The sequence below is a fragment of the Chlamydotis macqueenii genome, chromosome 7, assembly GCF_036417535.1.
Source record: "Chlamydotis macqueenii isolate bChlMac1 chromosome 7, bChlMac1.mat, whole genome shotgun sequence".
Taxonomy (NCBI): domain Eukaryota; kingdom Metazoa; phylum Chordata; class Aves; order Otidiformes; family Otididae; genus Chlamydotis; species Chlamydotis macqueenii.
In genome coordinates this window covers 32,072,908-32,097,511 of record NC_141562.1, presented here as the reverse complement: position 1 = coordinate 32,097,511, position 24,604 = coordinate 32,072,908, and the positions used below count along the sequence as shown (strand labels likewise).

The 24,604-nt window shown below is 39.0% G+C and overlaps 1 protein-coding gene across 1 annotated transcript in view; it reads left to right on the top strand.

Annotated features, from left to right (window-relative positions):
* The window catches only part of GFRA1 (GDNF family receptor alpha 1), a 141,336-nt gene that overhangs the window by 69,553 nt on the left and 47,179 nt on the right, over nt 1-24,604 (top strand). Inside the window, exon 4 of the mRNA XM_086752243.1 lies at nt 19,787-20,126. Coding sequence (XP_086608369.1) covers nt 19,787-20,126 — 340 coding nt within the window. The remainder of the gene's footprint in view (nt 1-19,786; nt 20,127-24,604) is intronic.

Sequence of the window (24,604 nt, the reverse complement as noted above, 5' to 3'; positions counted from 1 at the left end):
ATGTTTATTACATAACATTCAAGAGCTGTTGGGGAACGAGATACCATTCTGCCAGACTGTATGCAAACACGGAATACAAGATAAACTCTGTCCTGATGAACTTACGAAGTAAATCACTAGGATAGACGGGGGGCAAAGCATGCAAGCAGTGAAGAGCGTGATAACTGAAACCACTGTTTTAGTTCTATGATTGACTGATTTCATTTCATTAAACCTGCATGTTAGTGAAGACTTGTTTTTCTCTCTTAAATGTCCAGTATAAATATGTTTAATCAAGGAAAGGGAAATAGAATAAAAAACCAAGTGTGCCTGACAGTGATAGAAATACTGTTTGGAGGAATTGTTCAGGAACAGTTCATCCATGTGAAAATACGATCCTTGTAAGACTGCCAAGGTCATCGAGGCCTGTGGTGATCTGATGAGTAAATGCTGGTCATGCCTGGAGGCAGCTTTAGCTTCTGAACTCAATTCTTCAAAAAATGTAAAACAGGTTTACAGAAAAGACTGCTTGTCATTATCCTGTCAAGACCATTTCATTCTTGTTTTCTTGGTGCCCTTTTCAACAACTGTATACCCCTTTATGTACCTGTCAGCTGTCCTAGATATGCACAAATGGCAGAAGTCCTGGTACTGGTTTGCATTCTGCCATTTGAGAGGTAACTCAGCTGCCTTATGGGATGTGAAGATGTGCATAGCCCTTTACAATGGCAGGTCATCGGCAGTCTTTTGTACCAGTCCATCGTGGTTGGTATGCCCATACTGATGGTTACTCCCAGTAGATTACAGCAGTGTGGCCACCTTAATGAGATATGCCATCCTGATGTCTGAATGAAAATACATGGTGGTTCAAGATATTCATATATTCATGTAGAAACAGGCCAAAGTCTTTAATGAGAACAGTACTAGGTTGGTAGAAAGATTTATCCTCTCATTGCTGGTCCTCCACCATCCCTGGTGATTTGCTGTCAACAATTAACATATGCAAATCCCCCAAATATTTGGTACAACTGGAATGTATCTCCTTCTCTCCTAGACGTACTAGGCGTGGGTGAAGAGTTCATAATGAACATTTTGTTCACCACAACTTATGGAAAACCTTACTACACTTACTTCAGTGCAAATGTGTCTTCATTGTGTAGTATACCTTGGTGTTTGAATTTGCACATGATTTAACATCCCTTCAGCATTCATATTTTCTTTGATCCCCTTGCTTATTAAAAAATGCAAATCTAAATTGTATCTTATTAATGTGCTTCTTTGTGCTAAAGCTGTGGGGGGTTAGAATCCCAGCTTTGGTAACATATTTGGATTCCTAATGTGCAAGTGCAAAAAGAGCTAGGCTTTCTGCAGGCCATATTTTCTAATCAACTGTTATGAAAAAGATTTTTCTTGTGCTTCTATTTCTTGCTCTCATGGAATTTACAGAAATAAAAGAGTAATGACTTCATTGTTATAAAAAAAAATATTTTCAACCATGGATAGAGATCCTTACTAATTTGCTGCAATTTCTCAAAAATGACAATGAGGAATCTTGGATGAAAATTCAGAAAAATGTTTATTTTAAATATATGAAAGCCTTCTAGCTGCTTGATTTGAAGTAAATAGTAATTTTTGTCATGGACCTAGGGCCTGGACTCTGTAGTAGTAAACAGTGGTCACTCATTTTTCCAGTTAAATATAGTAGCTTTTAGGTATTGACTACATCCTTTCACTGTAAAAAAAAAAGGCAAATGCTGTAAAATTACTGATGCATTTAAGGCCATTAAACTGCTCCTTATATTTCCTTTTTGCACAACTTGACCTATCTCTTTGCCGTGGTAAAAGCTTCCTCTGCATGTTTAATAGCTTTTTTTCTTAGTGTTACTGCTTGTTTTCTGAATTGCTTCTTGTGCATCTGCTTAACTTGATGGGAATTTGGGTGGGTCACTGTGATTTAGGATTCTGAATTGCATAAAAATATTGTAGGAAAATATAAAGCACCTGTGAGACTAGTTAAAAGAAAGTAGGAAAATATTAAACTTCATTTGATGTAGTGCCATGTTACTTCTTTGCAACTTACTTTGCAGCAAGCTTTACATACAAATTGAGCTTTTCCAGATCAGGCCAATCATTAATAAGTTCTACAGAAATATTTGGATTAAGACAAACTAGGAAAGTTGGCTAATTTTTTTTTCTTCCAGAAAGGCAAAAATGACCTTAGAATTATTCTTTGGAAACAAATGAAATAGAGAAGATTTATGCAAGTTATATGTTTGTTGAAGCAGCTAATCCTTTTGTTGTTTCTGCAGTAGCTACAATTTTAGGATGTGCAGACCCACAGTAAATTGTTAATTATAACAAACTGTGCTTTCCCCTTCCTGCTCTTGCTGCTTCAGAAGCCTGAAGGATCCAGCTGTGAATCCGAGATGGCATGGTCTACCATAATGCAGAATGGATACCCTGTTATTGAGCTTATTCTAAGCTTTTGCAAACTCAGAGGAGAAGTGAACTCTTCTAAGAGCCGTTCTAACATAGTAGTAGCTCTGTCCTAACACTTTAATTTCCCTTGAAAAGAATTACTGATTAGGGAAGGACAAAGTGCTTCATCCAGGAACTAGATCTCCTTTGTTTATAGCAGGGCTTTGCATAGTTTTGCAGTTGGGGGGTCATTTAATGGCTATGGCCCTCATCTGAAGGCCATAGATTACATTTGATTTGAGGTGATATTCCCTGATCCCATGTCTTTTCAGCTCCCTGCAACTCAGGGGCTGAATGCTGAGCCGACTGACACTTCTAGGAGCCCTTCAGAAATGGAAACTGATGCTCCTGGCACTGTCCCTTCACTAGCTTCGTGCGATTTTATAGATGAATAGGAAATAGGAAATGCTAAGAGAATGGGTTTGGAGCTCCCTAGGCTCTGGCTGACTGACAGCTTTGCGGTGATAAGACTTTGGAGTGCTGATTAGCTCTTCTATTCCAGTTGTTTTCAGTATTTTCCTGAACAGATAGAATAGGCCCTATTATCTGTAAGGCTCAGCAAATCCTCTAGTTTTGTTGAGAACAGATGCTGGGAAAAAAATCCCTTGCTCATCCGACTGTAAAGCAGACATTGTGGAAGTCCTTGATTTGCTGGATCCACAGCCATGTAGCACTGGGGATCATGGCTCAGGTATCATCTTTGCTATGCACGATGTGTGATCTTATTTGTGCTGCCTTGCTTCCCGTCGTTGAGGCTCCATCCGGATTTGCTGTGTTTCTTCAGCTCCATCGCATTCTTCATAGCAGTAGCCTTAGCCACTGTTGTCCTAGCCCAAATAATTTGCCTGTATGGTGACCAGAAGAGAGATTAAGAAAGATTGCAGCTTCCTGCTCAGGAAAATAGGAAGGAAGGTAAGCAGTTTAATGCATTTGAGATTCAAGAGGTCCTTATTTTATTCCTCCTGATGGTCAGATACAAGTTTAGAAGGGTGATGGGGCAACTGGTGGTGGATGGGTTGTCCTTATCTAGTGGCTTTGTGATCTCTTTTGAATAAGGACACACTGCACATAGCTTGAGGCTTTGAAGCTCTAGAGATGTGAGTGCACATTGGAAGATCCTGGTTTTGCCACAAGTGGCTTTAGTTAATTTGAATAGAAAGGCTATCCATTTATGTATTCAATAACGAACAAACCAACAGTAATAAAGTTTTGGCCAACTTTGCTCTGTTTCAGAATCTGATTTATCAGAATGCTTCTACTTCTCTGGACCACTGTGGTGAGATAAGGTCACCAGAAATCTGGTTTAACTTCTCAGTTGGGGTGAAAGTTTGTTTTCCTTCTCCAGAGTAGCAAAAAAACCAACTGAAGACCGCCAGTACCTTAGGCCTCACTTCCTGTGTCTATTTATTCCTTGATGATCTGTTTGGAGGTGAAAAGGCAGATTTTTGTCTTTGAGAACTACTGTTCTCTACTGATAAGAGATCATCTAAAAAGTATTCAACATTACTCGGCAAGCAATTTAGGAAGACTCTTTTAACATGTTTGATTTGTAACGTGTGGTATGTTACCACATGACGTGGCACTGAAAAAAAACTTAAAGATTAGTATTTCCTTTTTAGTTTCAAGTTAAATTGTGTCTTGAATAGAAAGAAAGGAAATTATACAAGAAATGTTAGGTTTTTTTTCCTTCTGATGGCCTGAAAATATTCCAAAAGCTTGATGACATTCATTTTAGAGTACTTAAGCTGAAGCTGTCGCTACACCATTAACAACTATCTTTGAGAACTCAGGGAAGACAGAGGGGATCCCAGGGGGCTGGGGAAAGAGTAATATAGTACCTACCTTATTAAAAAAATAATTTTATATATATACACACACACACACATACACCATCAATAAAATAAACCTAGGAAGAAGGCCCAGGGAATTACGATGCGGTTCCCAGACTCAGTGCTTGGAAGGATGATAGACTAGGGTATTAAAAAAATTGATTTAAAAGCATCCAGGGGATGTAAGGTGATAAGGAGGGTCAGTGTGGATCCATTAAGAACAAATGTCAAAGCAGTCTAATATCCTTTGTGACAGGGTAATTGTCAATTGGTCTGAATTGTAGTATGTGGTGTTTAGGTTAGATATTAGGGAAAAGAAATCTAACTTTAAAAATAGCTAGGCACCGTACGTAATACTCTGGAGGCTGTAGCATCCCCTCCACGGGGAGATATAGACAGATATTTTGCAAAGGATGGGCTCAGTTTGGCTTGCCACAGGAGGATGAACTAGATAGCCATTACAGTTCCTTCCAGCCTTGAATTGCTCTGATCTTGTTAAGATTTCACAGCACAATGCAGGTTTTGAACTGCTTGGCAAAATACTTGACAATGCAGCTTTGGTGAATTTATTCGTTAGTGTTTGCAGTGGGAAAGCACAATGGTATTCTGCTGCTTCCTATGGAAATTAACTGAGTGTTTTTCTCACACGTTTACATACGCTGTGTGAATGTAAACTGTAGTCTCAGGTAGATAACTTCCATCTGCCAGCAGTTTTTCATGTTCAGTTATATATTTGTGTGATGGCTCACCACATGCAGGCCAGGGTAGTATTCTCAAATATCTCTTTAAACCAGCAAACCTCTGTGTCCCTATGGAGTCTGTTGGGTGACAGGGACCACCCATCACTACCAGATGAGTGTGTGTAGCTCTGGCTGTGTGGATCAGATTACAAGATAATTTACTAGTTTAATCCATTTTTAACTGGATTAAAAAAAAACAAAAGAAAGAAAAAAACCACCTCTCCTTGTACTATACATTTCATTTTGTCCATTTTGGCCTTACAGTACAAAACTACTGTGTCATAGATTCCCGCAGGTGGGAGTTTTGCTTTTGCATCCTTTATGTGTTCTGCAAGAGCGTAAGAATGTGAACTTTATCCATTGTATGAAGCTAAAATATAAAACAGTTTTGCTTTAATCTTCACTGTTAGATTTACCTCATTCCTCTTGTAAAATAATGAATGAACACACCCCGTTTGGCTTAAAGCAACAGATCTATATCCAGTTAATTTGTGGATAAATATGGGGTTTTGCTATTGATGTTTCTTGATCCACACAAAGTGGTTATATTAATACTGAAACATTATTAATCAATAGGTAGCTCTTTAAAAATACATCACTAAGACTAGCCAATTACCTTTAAGTATATATCAAAGGCGACAGAGCAATTTGACTTACAGTCATGGTCCATTAGAGAGTTCCAAACATTTTAATTATAAATATATTTTTATCTGCAGTGGAACTTAAAAAGTAAATTTAACTTCGTCATTCTGGCCTCAAAAAATTAAAAAAAAAACCCAAACTGATTCTTCAGTTGTTCAAATTTTTTTTTCCATTCAGGAAAGTACAAAAATATGCCTAAATTCATCTTACTGTCCTGAATTAAAACTAAATAAACTGTGTGTTAATCTCATACTATTTTTGAGATAGTCTGCTCTGTAAGATCATGAAAGTTATGAAGACAGATCATGTCACTGAAGTGTATAGTTCTTTTTGGTTTTATAACACTAATTAACTCCCTTGACTTCCAGTGAAATTGCATTATTTCCCCATCAACCAAAGGAAAATCTGACCAAAGCATACAATCTATCTGTCATTTCTCAGAAATATGGGGTTTTTTTCAAAGAATAGAGGCTGTAATTTTGGGACGCATATGGTATATTTTCTATACCTTGCTAAAAGTTTAAATACCTGTTTGAAATATAAAACCTACTCTGACCTATTTATGGAGTCACTACTGAGGCTTCTGCTTCTTCTTTAGGAGAGCGTGTGGTGGCTGGAGTACAGTACTGTGTTGTGTTTTACAATCAGATAGGAAACTGTATATTTTCCTTTAAGATTAACTACCATTCTTCATCTAAATTTCCTTATTTGAGTAGACTGTTTCCCCTCTGGCTCATGTCCCTCAACAATTACCCAGCATAAGCAGGGAAGAACAGCGCGAGGTGTAGCTGATTGTCATTCAATCCTTTAGGTGAACATTACTCACTCTTTTAGAAATGTTAGCTTGAAGTGGAAGCAGTCAATTACAGAGTAGAGGCTTTATGGCTACATTATTACCATCATACTATTAGGTTTTCGGCAGTAGCATTTTGTTTGATCGATCTATGCCAAGACATTGATGGATAGTTTTGTTCTTCAAATGTCAAATATGTGGGACTTTTGTACTTTATTTATTTACTGGTGCACTACTGTACTGTGGGTATCTCTCCTTTCTACATCATTCTAGCTTTAACAGCCTATCATGAGTCATTTTAGTTGAAGTTTTTGTGTTGATTTCAATAATGTTCTTAATCTTTCTTTCTCATGCTCTTGAATTGCAGAGGAAACTATACTATTGTATTGGCTGTACACTTAATCGGAGGTGTGAAAGTTTCACAGTTGTATGAAGGCCTTGGAGAGCAAGAGTTGTTGCTGACCAAGAAATGCACGTGCATGGTGGTATCCAATGTGTAGTGAATTTTGAGGGTTCTGTTCTCCCCTCAGTGCTTCTATGCGCCGTGCTTGTTTGGGGTCTTTATTATTTTATGTCTCTCTCATACATCACAATAATTTTAGAACATCACAAGCTTCAAGATGCAGGTTTAGTTTAGATCACAGGCATTGATCTGAGTACTATTTTTTAACTAAATATATGCATTTGTAAGTATACTAAAAAGTAAAAATACTGCTATTGACACTAGTCAATACATATGTAAGCAAACTTTTATGGTTTTGGTGGGGATGCAGAAGCATGTAAATACAAACAAGTGGACTCTGCTATGTGCCAGAAGAATGACTCTGCCACTGTACAGCTGTTGTGCACTGTACAGCTATTGCGCACTGCACAATTGCTGTCTCTGCAACACTGTACTCACCACACCCACCATGAAGGGGATGTGATTAATATTGTTAATACCAGTGACTTAGTATTTCAGAATCACCCATTGAGGTCAATACTGCACGTGTCCCAGCAGGATGTGAGTTGGGATGTCAGTCTCATGGTTTGAATTCCTGGCAGCAGTAACACTTTTTATCTGATCAGGAGTGTTACTGTTGGAAAAACAAAACAAAACAAAACAGTGATTTGGAGAAATATTATAGTTTTGATTACAGTGGTATTATACTCTCTTAGTTTATCTCTTATCAATGTCCCTCCAGTGCCTCGGACAGTGTTGCTGGTGCTGGATAGGTATAATTCTCCACTCCAGAACTGACTGCAATTCAGTAGCGTGCATGTGTGTGAAGTGGCTCTAAATAAAATAGACTATTTAAATGTAAATAGCGTGGCCATTTTACTTAGTGAGGATCACTCCTCTCGAATTAGGAGGGCGATCATTTTACTGTAGTGTTTGAACATTGAAATAATTAGGTTTAGTGTAACACTGGTTCTCTTGCAGTTGTTTTTACTTTACTCTTATGTACGTGTGCATTCACATATTTGTAAACGTGCACTAAATAAAAGCCAGTGCATTCCATATGCATTTTAGAGTTAAAAATGGAGCCAAGAAGAGTGTAAGCTGATGCCTACTTTATGATAACACTTAATCAAATACTTAGTTGATTTAAATGAGTTTAAAGCATAGGCTGAATTAGGGCTTAAAAACTGGATCCAGAGTTTATTGAACCTTGATCCAGGGTTTATTGAAGCAAATGGAAGTAAAAAATACTGTGTTCAGTGGGCTTCAGACTAGACATAAAGTAACATAACAGCTGGGTCATGGGGGCAGCACCTCAAATAAGAGGCATGAGCGCTATGTAGTTAACAATGAAGTAAAAATGATTTTATTTCCTGCTTGCCTTTTTTTCAGGAAAAACTGCATTTTTACATTTGGAAAAAGAGAGAAGTTAGGCATTTATAAGAGATAAGTAAAGGTAAACCAGACTCGCTCATGGAGAGGGATCAGCGGATAATGGGAAAGACTAGGACACTGGAAACAAAACAGAAAGAAGCTTTCTGTCTATTGCCACATGTCATACGTGTCATACAGGGAAGTAAAAGGTAATTTAGAGTAGACAGTAGGCAGTGGTCTAATTAGTTAAATTAGTGTGGTCTAATTTGTTAAATAATGTAATGATCTCAAGTTAATGAACCCCCAGTTGCACACAGGTAAGTGACATACATCATACACAACTGCTTTACCTTCATTTTGTACTGCTTTGTCTTCTGGACACACAATGGGATAGTGATCATCATAATCATTATTTAATCTCTAAGTCAGTATCAATTAAGTTACTTATTTCCAAAGTATCTTACATCTCTTGTTCCATTAAGTTCACCTGCCTCAATGCACATATCTCCTTGTTCGTTGCCTTTTGAATTCTCAGCCATGAGACTTGAGGTGAAGTCAGCAGCAACACAGTGACTGCGCCTCACATAAACTTGCTGAAGCTGATCCACAGCAAATCCATGAATGGACGAGAGTTACCAGTGTCACCCTCTTCCTATTGTGGTGAATTCATTTGTATTCAGCAGGATTGCATTGGGACCAACTGATAGAGAAAAGAAGAGCAGCTGGTGGTGGATTAATGGAATGAGGCTCATATTGTTTGGTAGATAGGCCAGATAACTGCCCCAAATGGCTTTCCCTTGCAGCAGGGAAAGGGGGTTGATGTGGTGCCCCCACAGCTGCTGTGACTTTTGCTGTTCTCTGACCCTTGCCCCTCTCTGCTGCCATGGTGGCAACCTTTACCCCACCCCTGCTGCTGCTGTCATTAGTTGAGCATCTGCCCGGTCTCCGTTACTGCTATGTAGTGCACCTTTGTCGTGACAACAGAGACATCTGTGTCTACCTGACAGGAGTTGCAGGAGAGCTGTGGAGAAGGTAGAGCTTTCCTCTTGTTATGCTGGAGAGAGCGTATCTTTCTGCACTCTCTGCTTTCAAACGTTTCCTGATTTATCTGATCAGCTGCTGTTGTCAAACTCCATTCACAATCGCTTCTCCAGCCCTCTGTCGTCTCTTGATTTTCTTTCCAAGAGAGTAATACTGCAGAATAAGCAGGATAATTTTTCTAGTAAGGTTTTATATACTTTGACTCTTTTTTTTTTTTTCAGGTTATAGCCATCAGGAGCAAGCTGCTGTCATAGATAAGCTAATATATACTCCTGCAGTAGACAGTCAGTGCGTGTAAACCATCCCTACCTACACTGGTATTGCTTGAGGCTGGAGTAAGCTATGCTTCAGCAACTCTTGAATTAACAGGTTTTGTCTGTCTGTAGCGATCTCCTGAGTACAATTCAAACAGGAACTCTTGGTCAATGGATTTTTTTTTTTTTAAATCTCTTTTTTTTTTCTTTTCAAATCTGAGAATAAAATCGCATAAATTTAGATGTCTGGAAAACATGGCTTATGTTATGACTTTTGAGGAAGAGTTTCTGTCTCCTGAAAAGAGTTGCTGTGGGTCATATTTGCCTCTTATTTAAAAAAAAAAATTGAAAATCCTACCAGTTAATTTTTATTTATGCACCATTTGCTGAGCTTCTGCTTGTGCTTTGTCCATGGACAAATTTCATGTGATGCCCAAATTTGGACATATGGGCTTATATTTTTGTTCCTGGTGTTGGAGTTGTGCCCATTTGTATGTACCATTATAGTCTAAGTTGAGGGTTTTCTCGGCCCTTTTTCTGTTGTGCCGCACAGTATTAATTTTCCCAACTTTGACGTCTTTTGCTTTGATTCACCTATTACTCTTTATTTTGATTTTGAGAAAAAGTGTGGTTCTGTATGTGCAAAAGCATCACTTAATTTTTTTAATATATCCTAACACTTTTTACGTGTTCACTTCCCACATTTTCACAACTTTATTGTTTAATGAAATGAAAAAAAAGTAAAGCGGAAAAATACAGCTTTATTGACAAAGCAATTCTTGGCACATAGTTGAAACACTAAAATATGTTGTGGAAAATTTCAAAATATTAAACCTCAGAACAGACCCTATGTTTACTCTTTATAGCATATAAATGTCTGAGACTGAAATAGGACAAGGTACAAAAAATAATAATCATAAGCTTAATATTTTGCATAGTCAAAAATATAGTAAGTTTATTAAAATGCTCTAAAAATCCTTGTTTCTAATTTGAAATCCAGTTACAGTTTTAAAGTTTTTTCTGAAAAATGTTTGGATGTTTTGCTTGAGCCTTTGTGAAAGTTTGTTTCCTTTTAGCGTCTTTCGTCCTTCCATCAGACTTATCGTTCCAATCACACTGAGTTCAGATATCTCAGAATCAGCCTTAAGTTAAACAAAAACATTGGCTTATTTCTTGTACTTGTTGACAAATATATAAGTAGTTTTGTTGTGAAATGAGACATCAGCCAAATAGTATTGAAACATTCTATGTACATATATGTGTGTGTATACAAATGTGTCTGGTCTGTATGAATATATTTGAGAAAGATCTAAGCCATTTTTAAGTAAGAATATTCTGTGCTCTCAGTATATAGAATTGTAGAACTCCTCTGATTCTGGTGCACCGATGTAAAGAAAGCAAAATCTCATGTTTGATTTTTAGCTTCAACAACAGGAAACTGGTGTGGTTAGAAAAAATACCATATTCAGGGCCAAAAACCTTTCCTTGTCCAAAATTTGGTTATTTCAGGTTTCGATGTCATAGCTAAGAGCATATCTGGCCCCTTCTTTTTTTGTAACTGGCGTGACTTCAGGAATAAAGCAGTTGTTAGTGAGCAGAGAGAGGACTCTGGAATTTCCTGCACTCCTGCTGTGTAGATTCAAATGCGAAGTTTAAATAATGGATGAAGCTAAGATTATTATAATTGATCATTGTATGATTTATATGGAGTAATTATAACTAGGTTGAGAGAGAATTTTCAAAAGCTAGTTTCCTGGTAGCCAGAGCCATTAAATAACAGTGTGCTGCCAAAACAAAAATTAGGTGGGAACGTAGCCACGGAGTTCAGAATGTCTGTCCTCCACCTGATTTATAACTACCCTTATGATGACAGTATCAGTGGTCTTTTCTTATTACGAACAGTAAGAGTTGTTTGAATTGTTTTTCTTATCTTTCTAACCCAACTCTGCATTGTTTTAAGCTTAGTCAAGTGTAATAACTTGAAAACTGCGAAAATCTAATGTATAGCAAACCTGAAAGGTGTAAGAGGTTGAAAAGGTTAATTAAAAGTGTAATGATCACATTTACTGCAACAGTCCAATTAATCACTTTATTCCAGTGGTCATGTGATACACAAACCATTGCTACAGATAACTGTGTTTTAGGTGCCAGCATACATGGTCTGTGTTCGTTAAAATGTGTATTTTTTTTTTATAAATGAAAATTTAACTTTTCATTTTAAGTTGCTTTTATTTATTTGAAGATATTTTAAAATAGCAGCTAATGTTTTAACCCTGTATCCTCGCATAATACTTTCTCCAGCTATACCCTGAACAGTATGGGAGCATTGCCCCCTTGATACTTGTAGGCTTACAGCCCCACGGGAGGTTTGCTTACAGCTTAATGGGGTTGTAGGTATAGAAGAAATAAAGCACTAGAAATACATCATTATGTAATGTGATCGCTCTGAAACAGTGTATATGACCAACAAAGTGAATTCTCAAGTGTCAACAAGCACATCTAAATGTAATTTTTACCACGTCAACTGGAAAAAGGCAAAAAGAACCTTGAAGGATCAATTACAAGGGCTGTAACCTTGTATTATCTAATCTGCTATAATATTCACAGAAGCTTTATTGGAATGGAACACACATTTGAGAAATAGTGAGATTAGAAAGGATTGCAATACTAGAGCAAAGAGCTAGAATCTTTCTTCCCGTTTATTTTGCTGGGGCAGCACTTTAGAGGGAGCCCATTATAAGCAGGAGAAAGGTAGTTATGTTAACATGGTAATTAATCAAGTCTGAGGAAAAGCGGAAACAAGTTGTGAATTCACTTCTGCGGTAATAAAAAGAAATGCTGAAAGTTGCCCTGTAATTGGCGTGACTTAGTAAACAGTCCCTCACTGTGTCTTAAGAACTTGCATGCTGTAAATCACTTCTCATGACAACCGTGTGGGTTTGAATATTTTCACAGGTTTATTCTGTATTTCTGTGTGTGCTAGTTCCTTCTCAATTCTGTTGACTTAGCATTTAGCTAATAATAAAATACTGAACTGTATAATATGAGAGCATAATATGCAGTAACACATTTTCACTTTGAATATTTTAAGGGGAAATTAATTAGAACAACTCAGCTGAAACGGTGGCAATAGCCTTCCACATCACAAAACCAGCCTCTGACTCAGTACAGAGCATGAATTGTATATGGAATGCCTGAGATGAGTCCCTCAGAAAAAAATATATTCTGTACATGGTCCCAGTCATGCATAATCCATCTCTCGTGCTAGTGCCGTGTAGATACGTTAAAATGACCTTTACACCCTAAAACTCTTTAGGGTAGAACTGAAATAATTGGTGCAGTAATGTGAGAAACAGTGACTGCATCAGTTTGCAATGATTGGAAGTGTCTTTGTTTAGCAGCCTCTGATTTTATTCATACATTTCTGCCTTCATACCTTGGACAGAAGAAGTAAAAGTAGCATTAAAGAACCAAATTCTTGAACTTAAACTGTTGAAAATTCAGAATAACTCTAGCGAATAAAATGGATTTAACTATGCTGCTGTGAATATAATGCAAAACTGCCATCCTCAGTGCCATGGGGAAAATTAGGGACCCTGGCATAGCCTTTCATTAGATTTGTAGCAGAAATGAAAGGTGATAAATAAAGATTTTTGTGTGAGTGAAGACAAAGAATTTCAGCAGCAGACCCCAATGTTGTTAACACTGGGGAGCAGGGTTTCCTCTCCCTCACTGCTCTCCTGGAACAAAAATTTAGACCAGTTCACTGTAGAATTGCATCACCTCTAAGTTGAGCAGATGTTCCTCCACCAACCCACGGGGCTCAGCCACCTGCTTTTTCCACTCAGCTTTTCCACATGCCTCCCCAGAAAAGTACCAAAGGAAATCTTAAGACATAATTTCTCCCCTTTTTCATCAACGAATATCCAGCACAATCTTCTCTTGCACTCTTTATGTGTAATGTCTATTAAAGGCACTGGGAAATGGTCAACTGAAAGTATCAGGATCCAACTCTAAATGGAGACAAGAGTCCTGCTAAGTATTAGAGACCAGATCCAGTGGTGAGCTTGGGCAGTGCAAAATGCAGTGCGTAGGGCATGTAGCCTTCTGGAGTAAACATCCAGAAAGGTGATACCTAAAGATGCCCAGAATCCTTACAAAGGACACAGGGAATACTGTGTAGAAAACAAAAAATACCTTCTCCACCCTCCAAACCCAAAACCAAGCAACCAACAAAAAAACCTGCACAATAAATCTCTAGATGGACAATAAGAAATACAGAAACAGATTTGTCGGAGACTTTGAACCTGACGAGCCAGATTCACAGCCTCAGGCAGGTGCATCCGTCCACACAGCAGTCGGTAGTAGAGCCACTCTTCTTTTAATGGGCACGTAGCAAAAGATGTCATGGCCCTTCAGTCATTAAGTTAGTAATCAGAATAGTCTTTGAGGAGGTGAGGTGCCTGTGCTCTTCTTTATGGGTTTTCACAAAGCCCATGAGACTACCCTATGGATTAGGCAGTAGGTTGGTCTGGAAGGAAGGGGATGAGCTGTGGTATAGAAAGGATTATGCTTTTTTAGAAGGGATTATAAGAAGAGAGCACAAGTGGGATCACGCCTCTGCAGACTTACAATTAAGGGAGTAATCTTCAGGCAGGGAATCTTGGTTTCCAGTCATTGCTCTTGCAAGAGAAATAACTCCCTTTCCTGGGTGCAGGCCAGAATCCAGCAATCTGCCTCCCAAGGAGACCTCTCATTTTTGGCCTGAAACATCATGCTCTCTCTTGTGTTTTGCAATATACACTATTTCCCATGCACCTTCTTGAGAACACCCTACAGCGAGGAGTTTGAGACCACTTCTGGGAAATGAGAACAGTGGTTCTGGGTCCCCAGGTCAGGGAAGGCATTGAACCAAAGTCTCCTAGATCCTGATCTGTAGAGTCTCATAAAAAAAAAAAAAAAAAGGCCAGGTTGTTTTGAAAAAGACTGGGCATAGCAGTTGTGCAGAAGATGGTAGTGATGAACACTTCCAAATCATGTCTGTTGGTTCACACTAAGAAATGTAAATATTCATCTCTATAGGGCTTGGACAAGAGATAGTCTTTACTCCTCAGGTGTATTTATGCGTGTATTCAGAAAAGCATTCTAGGCACCTGTGGAATTTGCATTTTCAAAGACTTGCATGCCCAGGACTGACCGTGAATGTAAAGTGTTCCAGCTTTGGTCTCAAGAAACTAAAGTCTCTGTTGGGGCAGTTTTGACTTAGGTGCTTCTGCTGCTTTAGCCCTGGGTGTGCTTTTCTGCACACAGATGTCAGACTCAACATCCTTGTTGCCCGGTGTACTTACTGCTGCCATCTATTATAATTTCAACATGCATATTGCTGTATTTGGTAGTACTCTGAAAGCCCTGGGTATAGCTGATAATGTATTAGCTTTAATTTTAAAAAGCTAAGCACCTGCTTATCATTATTATAGAATAGGTTTGAAGTAGGCTTGACTGTTCTCTAAAGGCTGAGTAGAAGACAAGTAGAACCTCAGAATACCATGAACATGTATGTGCATCAGTCTCATGATTTCTCAGTGATGACTTGTTTTTTCTCTGCCATTTGGGATTAGAAATAATTTGTCCAGGAAAATGGTAGTTTATTTGAATCCATTAAGATGCAGATGACAGTATTCCCCGTGCTTTCCTTATTTTTTTTAATCTGTTCTTACAAAGCGGAACTACTTTGGTGAACCCCCTAGCAGCACTTTTGTTAAAGTGGGATCATGGTTCTCCTCTTTATTTTGGTCGATTTTTGGTTCCTATAGGCCATATCCTGCACCTGCATTGAAGCAGGCCCATACCCCTGTGGTCACCTCTATCGCTTTGTAATTTTTCCTTCTACCACATTAGCATTTACTACCCTCTTTACAGCCTTCCCTTCACTAAAAACCCTAGAAAACCTACTAATGCTAATTACTTGCAAATAGTAATTGTAATTTTAATGGCAAACTCAGCAAATTGCTTTTTATGTACTGTAGGAAAATTGAAAACTAAGAGTCCTTTTTGCTGTTTAATAAGAATCTCATAGAACAAGTAATAGTCCTTTCACTCCTTCCGTCTAGTGGAAGCACGAGTAAGAAGCTACCAATGTCTGCTGAGAATCCCTTCTTCTGCACCATGGGGTTAACGGGAGTTGAGGAGAGAGCCAAAGGCTCAGTAGGTGCAGAAATGAAATAGAAATGGAAATGCAAGGAAGATGAAGGATTAAGGTGAAGAGCCTGTTGAAAGAGAGTGAAGCATGACGAAGATCACACAGGGCAGAGGAAGCCCTATTAAAACTGCAGAGACATCTCTGGATAAAAGACTGGAGCGTTTGGCTGGCTGCTTTCTGCTGTTGTATGGGAGCTTGAATCCAGAGCTGTTGTGGCTGTAACAGCATTGGTCCAGGGTGGGGGGTGTTGAGGAGATAACAAATATCAGAGTGGTAACACCTTACGCTATAACACAAGGCACATTTTTTACATCAGTAAAATTTGTCAGAAAAACATCTCACCTTGCGTGCGTTACATGTGCAGTAGAAGAGCTGTGAGCCAGCAATCCATGTAGAAGTAAATTAGTATGTGTAAGCTAATTATTGCTGCCCCAGAGTTTTTGCACATAGTGTACAGCAAACTGCCTGGTAGGAGGATGTTTTTAGGCATCCTAACACTATGGGTGCTGGGAGCTGCTGGTTCCCCACCAAAGGAGCAGCTCCTGGCTCTGACTGTGTTCTGCCGTGACTCTGCCTGCGCCGCGTCAGGGCAGCACCCATAGCAGCGAAGCAGCTCGCAGCTGCTGGTGACTTCTGTTGGGAGACAGCATCCTAGTGTTTGCTGATCTCCTCTGCTGGGCCCCTTGCTGCCGGTGGGACCTGGTGCCTCATGCACAGGCATGAGGCATCGCTCACCACCTGCCTGGAAGTAACCTACCTCGGAGTCTGCAGTGATTTGGCAGGAGCAGAGAGCTGCGTGGTTTGGCAGAGATTTCCAGAATGGGCCCAAGGCAAAGCGGACTTGTGAGAGAGGAGGCTCTGGGTGGGGAAATGGTGGTGGGAAGGAATTGTTTCTTGTCCCAGGCTACAGCTCTGACTTCCCTCAGTCCATATCCAAGTGCCCCAAGAGAGGGGGGGACAGAAAAAGGATCTCCTTACACAGACCTTTCCCAAAGGATGCTGGCAGGAAAAGTGGCTCTGGATTAGATCCATTTGCTCTTAACGTAGTCAGTACCTAGTAAGAGCCAAACTCCTGCCTGTCTTAATAATTTAAGCTTTACAGAACAGAAGCTGGGTGAAATTTTGACCTTATGTATTACTGCTGCGTAAGTAAGCCTCAGAAACACTCTCAGTATTGTTAACTGTTCGTAGTTATCACAGGTCTTAGGAATTGTTATATTGTATAATATATTATATTGTATAATATATTATATTGCATTTTTTCAATAAAAATAAAGTATAAAGTGTGTTCTGTATTGCAAATTTTGCATTAAAACATGATTTAAAAGCTTGAGAGAAGCTGTTATTAATGAGAAGAGTTGGTTTAGACAGTCTTGTTTAATTCAAATGCAGTTGGTGCACATCTCTTATGTGATGTAGGTTAGTCTTGGGTTTAAAAAGTAGAAATAATTTGTGTAAAGTCACGATAAATGTGCCAGAAACAATAGTTAGAGACATATGTATCAAAATAGAAAAGCCAAGTGGCAAGTTACAGCCAGGGGTAGTTCTAGGGAGAAAAAAAACCAAAACCAAACACCAAAAGACCTGGTCCATGTTCAGAGTTGACATGTAGAGGAATGCGAGTCTTGGGTAGATGCAAATTGTATCAAAGATATGAATGAGCTTAACTATTGTTTATGAACAATTTGCAGCTAATTCAGCCTTCATCCAGGATAACTTTCACTGCTGTTTGTGTGGTCAGTGAATTGGCTTGTGCTCTTTAAAAAGATTGATTAACCTGTCCCTTTTGATTTTTGAGGTGGTTATATTAACAGTGCTATTTAATTCTGTAGCAGCATTTACTACACTTTGGACCCTTAATGGAAAACATACATATGATTATCAGTGAAGAGATGCTTTATTACATCTCTGGTTTTCTTTCAAAGAATGTTTTCTAATATATCATATGGTAAGCCGATGTCTGCTTGTATTGAAATGCCCCATTCAGAGCTCTGCCACAGAATCTTCTTTTACAGAGCGAAATGCAGCAGTTGACTCCCAGGCACAAATAACCATGTAATTACTCTGCAATCACATGGTAATTAGCATGTACTATTCATATATTGCATAATTATATGCCCTGCAGATTACATAGTAATTATATTTGTACTAAACATATAATTCTATATACTGTATAAAAAAAAACTTTGAGCGTTCATAGTTAAGATTATAGTTATATGCTAATGTAATACAACATTTTATATAAAATGTTATCATTTTATGAGAGGGTTTTATTTTGGATATCTCTTCTGCATCTGGTGTTGCTTAACTATTGTAAGAAATGTTTGGCTCTGTTAATTTGTAGTTAAATGATGTGTATTTATAATTTTCTAATTTGTGAATATAAGCAAAAAGTTGCAGTTTATTGTGCAAGAAACTGGGATTGGGAAGGACTTGGAGTGTGAATGTTAAATGTACAAAGGTTAAATGCATGAACCCGCTGAACATAGTTACAGCACATCGTTAGAGTGAAAAAAAAAACCAAACCTAATGCCGCTTATGTGTTGCGCTGTTTCTGGATAGGTGAGATGCCTGGGATAGTGGGAGGTGATATAGTTGTCTAATGGGAAGTGTGTCCTAGCACCAAAGCCCATCTTGGGCACAGCCAGTTCAGGCAATTGCAGTACCTCGGTGCAGTGTGTCAGCCGAGCTACATCATCTTTTCCTAACATGGAAAAAGATAAAAAGTTGATGCCCTGATCTGGGAAAGGGAGGCAAAGTGACAGGAGAATGGAGAAGAGTGGCCCTGAGTTGTAGAAGAGCCTTGGACTGAGCTTTTTCGGGGGGGGGGGGGGGGGAGTGGAAAATCTAGGGAAAAAAAAGCTTTTTTTAAGAGGAACTTAGAGCTTTAGATTGTTTGAGATATTTTATCTTTGGCCAGCCCCCATAAGAGGTTGCTGCAGAGTTTTAGATATTTGCAGAATATTTTGTTCAGCTTGCAAATTCTGTAGCAATTGGGAAGTTAATGTATTTTCTTGGATCTGTGATGTTGGCATTCCTAATATCCAGAGCTGCACTACGATTATTCTTAATTGAATTTTGCATTCTAATGCCAGTTGCCTTCATTTTCAAGCAAAGCATATATTGGGTTTCAGTATCTGGATAATGCATTGCAAAATTAAATGTGTAATTATAGGCTTAACTTTTATCTGAGTTTAATTTTCTCTATAACTTCTTGTAGCATGTGCATATGTGTGTGTGAGGGAGACATACTCCTTTCTTAAAATGTTTCTTTCACAGTCACTAGTTAATTCTGTGTCAGCTTTGTCAAAGCTTGTAAACTTCATAAAGCTTCTAGGGTCCAGGTGGCATCTCTAGATTTTATGGAAGTGTCTTTATCCCACATGGAGCTCACAGGCCCTGTGGGTGGCCTTGCATTGCTCACAGTCATGGGGCTGCACCTGCTTTCCTTTCTGTCAGGGTGGGCTGTTTTCATACCTCAAAAACTGCCACAACAGCCATGTGGCTCTTACATTCTGCAAATTACACAAATTATATTAAAATGTTGTTACCTGGTGTAGACACTGAATGTCATCTATACCATCAAGGAAAAAGTAACAAGATGTCAGAGTTTTACAAAACCAGAGTTAGGAGCCCATGTTCTCGCTGTGTTCTTTTGCGATGGGCCAGAAGTATCCCTTCCCATTTACCAGGGATTTTAATAGCTTTTTACTGAGGCCACGTCTTACCCAGTATTCATCCTGCATGCCTGCTACAACGAAGATGAAGTACAGCCTGCCCGGTGTAATCGTCATTTATTTGCCAGCATTCTGGTCTTAACGCATGCCTGTGCTCTTGTTCGCTCGTTAAAACATTACTCTAAGAAAAGTAAGGACTGGTCGCAGTTTCTGGCACTGAAAGTTTTGTGTGTAACAAATATATAATCAGGATCTCATTAACAGTGAAATAAACGCAAACGTCAAAACACAATATAAATGTGACGCCTTTCTTACTGCTGTTGTGTTGTTTTTTCTAGTGGAGCCAGTACTTTCAAAGGGGAACAATTGCTTGGATGCAGCCAAAGCTTGTAACCTAAATGATACCTGCAAGAGGTTCAGATCTGCTTACATAACCCCCTGCACCAGCAGCACGTCTAATGAAATCTGTAACAAGCGGAAGTGTCATAAGGCCCTCCGGCTATTTTTTGACAAAGTTCCCCCAAAGCACAGCTACGGGATGCTCTTCTGCTCCTGTCGAGACGTAGCCTGTACAGAAAGGAGACGGCAGACTATTGTTCCTGTGTGTTCATATGAGGACAGGGAGAAACCAAACTGCCTGAATTTACAAGAATCCTGCAAGAAGAATTACATCTGCAGGTAAGATAGCACTGACAGGGGAGTGATTGATGAGGTACCAGAGAGAACTTTTTGGTACTGCTGGATTTGCCAGGACTAAGGGTCAGAATATCCACTAGGGAAAAGGATGATTCAGGAAAAAAAGCAGATGCCCGTGACATCCTTACAGAATAACAGAAGCCTGCATCTGGTTACAGTGTGTGCCTTCCCCAAAACTGTTCATAGCTACTCCCTCGCATTACAGAGGAATCTTTGAACCCCTAGTTTAATTTTTACAGAGTTTTGTTGGAAACATTTTCATTAGGTGTCTCTTGTGAAATGATGTCTTAGAATGATTTTTCTGTCCCATTAGTGACCAGGTGAAAATAGATTTATTTGTTACAATGGGACTGATTTTCATTGTGATCTTACATGTCAGCACTAATAACTGAGTACAAGCCACGTGTTGGACTTTATAAATGGTCACGGTACACAAACTACTCATGGGCTTTTCCTTCAATGGGAAAAAAAGGGGTCCACATTTGTAGACTAGATCCCACTGTCTCTGTAGAGCTGTTTTAGTCTTGGGATTGTTTTCTCGGCCCTCCCCTGACAAGAGCAGTGGGTCACTGATTCACTGACCGCATTCCCAGCCTCTTTCCTCTGCACGTTCAGCCCGGAGAGGCAGCGCAGAGCATGGCTCCGCAGGACAGACCGCGTCCGTTCGCCTGCAGCATACGCAGCAGTGGCATACAGGGCCTCCTCTGCCCTTAGGAGATGCTTTATTCCTACTTGGCATTGTGTATGTTTATACAAGAATGTTGTTGTGTTCATGTCCTATTTATGAAGTTATGCCCAGGAATCTTGCGCATTTCTAACGTGTAAATTCCTTGTAGGTTCTCTAGTTCTGCAAATTAGCAATTAAGGAAATAAACACTATTGTAAAATGTCAAGGACACTGAAGATGTGACATAAATCTTAATAAGTACTTACATATGCCTGGTAAAATATTTACTTTGAAGTTTGTTTATGACATCTCCACTGCTGATCTTAAACGTTTAGCTGTAGCACCTCAGATGTGACTGGGTGTTGTTCAGAGGCGAGGAGGCGAGCAGCACCCTGCCCTCCATGGCTCAGGGGAAATCTGGAGCCAGTTTCCTGCTGACTTAAATTAGAGCAAATTTAAATCAGAGCAGGGTTCTCAGTTCAGTCCCATGAGTTGCATTCAGCACCGTAATGGGGGATGCTCTGGCTGTTTATGAAAGCTGGATACCTGTAGTCTCAGAACCACCTGTTTTCCATTTCCATGTTGTGCCATTAATTTTTTCACTTATATGTGTTGTCTTCCCTTTACACAGGCCCTGTTAATCAGTAGATTTACAGTGTCTTTACTGTATTTTCTGCCAAACTCCCCATGTGTTACAGTACCAATGAAATGGGAGAGAGTATTTTATAGGGTGAGTTATTCCTTCACGCTGCAGTATTCAGGAATTACTTAGTTAAATTGATGCCATTACTTCTCTTATGACTGTGTTTTCTTTTGGTCAGCTTTGATCTAACGTTGTCTCAGCAAAGTTTTTAATGGCATGTTGTTTAATTTGACTTCACGAGTCTAGTGGTGTGCTTTCTCCATCGCAGCGCTGCAGAGGAAAGCTTGGTAAAATCTCTGCTCCCTTTGTCCCAAGTTGCAGCTGGCACTGGGGTGAAAATTGATTTCTTTACAGGTTCTTCTTGTGGCTTCTTTCCTTTAAAATATGAAAATTAAAAAATTTGGGCTTTTCCAAGGCTCAGTGGGACGTGGTTGTGTGGGAGAGAGGCAGCACTGGTGGAAGGGAACGGGTGAACAAATGCCTGAGGGCCTGGGGCAGTCATCGAGTGCAGCACTTGGGTCCTACACCTGGAGGTAAATCGGGCTTGATGTGTTGCTGAGAGTCATCCCGTGTGTTAATACCTCCTGGGCTGTCCACACTGCTGGTGTATTTAATACCTTCTCTCTCTACTGTCACAGAGAGGAGGAATCAGCAGCAGAGCTATTCTGGCCTATCCGTAATATGGTGAAAGACATTTTGTCTCTATGAGTGCTTTGTTCCCTTTATCCTTCAGGAAAAAAAAGGACTGGGGCAGAGGAGGAAAGAAAGGCGAGGTCTCCTCCATGCTATTGAAAGTATTGGCACTAAATATCAGTCTGTATGGTAATTCCAGATATGTTTAGACTAATTAAAAGCAGTAGTCAATAGGCATATAATTCTAGCTCTGATAACTTCTATTTCATTTTGAAATCAGAAAGACTATCTAAATGGGGAATAATTTGAGAATATGTTCTGCCTACTGTGAAACAGGGTCATTTAGAAACTAGTATTTGTGTGCCTGTTACATCTATTGAAGCCTCTTCATAGAGCTGGGTAAAAGAAGGGGAGAAGTTCTAAAGGATTTCTGAAAGTGCCTTGGTTTATGAATGCTGCTTACTCAGAAATGCAAGGTTTGAATCTGCCTGTATTCTGTGTAAAATATCAACGGTGCAATTAAGTATTTAAACATACAGTTTTGGATGCTCTTTAAAAGCTTTGTCCTGGATGCATATATCACTGAATCTGGTTTTGAAACAGAGTTAAGAGGGGGAAGCGATTTGGTCAAACTGCAGGTATCACCAACTCAGATGGCAAGATGCTTCGCTTATTTTTTTCTTTATTAGTCATTAATCTGTCTGTTATATAAAATAAACCCTTGATTGAGGGAAAAGAGACCAGAAATGTCAGGAAATGCAAATAAATTCTGACATATGTAAACGATTCCAGTTTTTCAACTTCATCAGAATACTGAATGGTTCATTTTCATTATCATTTTTCTGCAGCCTCTACTTGTATCCCAGTCCATATCCAGCTTTGAATCCGATTGAAGTCTCTCAGGCATGCCTGTCAATGTTCACTCAAAAGAAAAGAAAAAAAAACAAAGAACAAAAAGAAGCCATTAGATTTCCTTTTTATTAAGAACATAAACAAAACTTCTAAGGAAAGTCAATATACTGTCAAAAACTTTTACCAACGATGTTGGCCTGGAACAGCTCTGAGGAACCTCCTGTTCTGATCACTTCAGCCACCAATTAAACTTCAGAAAGGTGACTGGCGTGTTTTAAAAATATCATTCTGCTGTCAATGCAGGGCAATGTGTTTTTTTTTTTCCCACTATCACATTTGACAGTATTTCAAATGTTATTTTCTTTGAGTAATGAAAGTGAGAGTCATTAGTTTGGTCTTTTTTAATAATCTGTGTTTTGAATTTGCATTTGAATTTCCTCTGTCTCCTGGCACTGACCAGAATGGTAATGATACAGACACATTATTTATGAAAAGAACAGTACCAATCGGGTCATATGCTGCAAAGATCTGAAAAGAAGGGTAGCATAAAATGAGGCATTTTTTTTTCAAAATAAGAATCTAGTAACAGCATATTTCTTGTTCACAATAACTATATTCAGAATGGTTGGTCAAATCATTGAGGCTCACATTTAAGGTGAAATAGTCAGAAAGTAGTTCTTGACTAATTTCAGAAGACACTTTGTAGACCGTTTTGGGTTTGTTGGGTTTTTTTTGTGGCTAAAATAAATACTATTCTTATTGTTTTGCCTTTAGTTCTGTAGAAAGCATGTGTTGCTGGCTACAGCTGTTTGATACTAAAAAAAAAAAAAAAAGATAAAATGGTTTAATAATATATTTAAATAACTTTTCCTGGTGGGATACCTGAAGGATAATAATGAAATGTCCTATTAGGTTTCAGTAGATGGTTCATCTCCCTCAAAGTACAATAAATATATTTTCAGCACTGTGTATTCAGAGAGCTAAATCTTCAAAAATGTGCTTTCATTGGGGTGTTCTTACCTGTTGACTAGTTTCTGGTCATCTGTCCTATCCAGTTTTAATTTTCTTGCAATGACCCATTCAACTCTGTATGAAAGATACCTGTATCTAAAGGTATAAGAACATTGTGTGAAAATATGCAAACTTTTTCATCAGTGCGTAAAGGAGTTCATCCACAGTAAAAGCTAGAACAAAAGCTCAGCTGCTTGCTATGTTTCTTGAAAACATAAGAAACTTGCTAATAAATTAATTTTCCTTCTTTATATTCTGTTGCCCATTTAAAATAATAATTTACCATGGAAAGGGAGACACTGTATCTGTGCTCCTTTTCTGTAAGATGTGGGAATCTGCAAGTGCTTTACACGAGTACCTGTTTGTAAAAGTGGCTTCTCTGCGTAAGACCTCTGGGCTGATCCTGCAACGTGTGCCCTTCCTGACTGCAGACCCTGCACCCTCCATGGGTGTAGTTGCCAGAGGAAGGAGTGGTTCTACATCATAGATTGTGTAACATATCTACGATGAGATGTTACCAATGTGCAGTCAGCCTTTTTTGTCCTGCTATAGCAGAGGGGGAGCCCAGTGTCTTGTGTTAGGTGGGAGCCTTCAGTTAGAGCATTCAGAAGTAGCGGAGAGGAGTGCACTAAAGGGATGTGTCAGGGGAAAGGG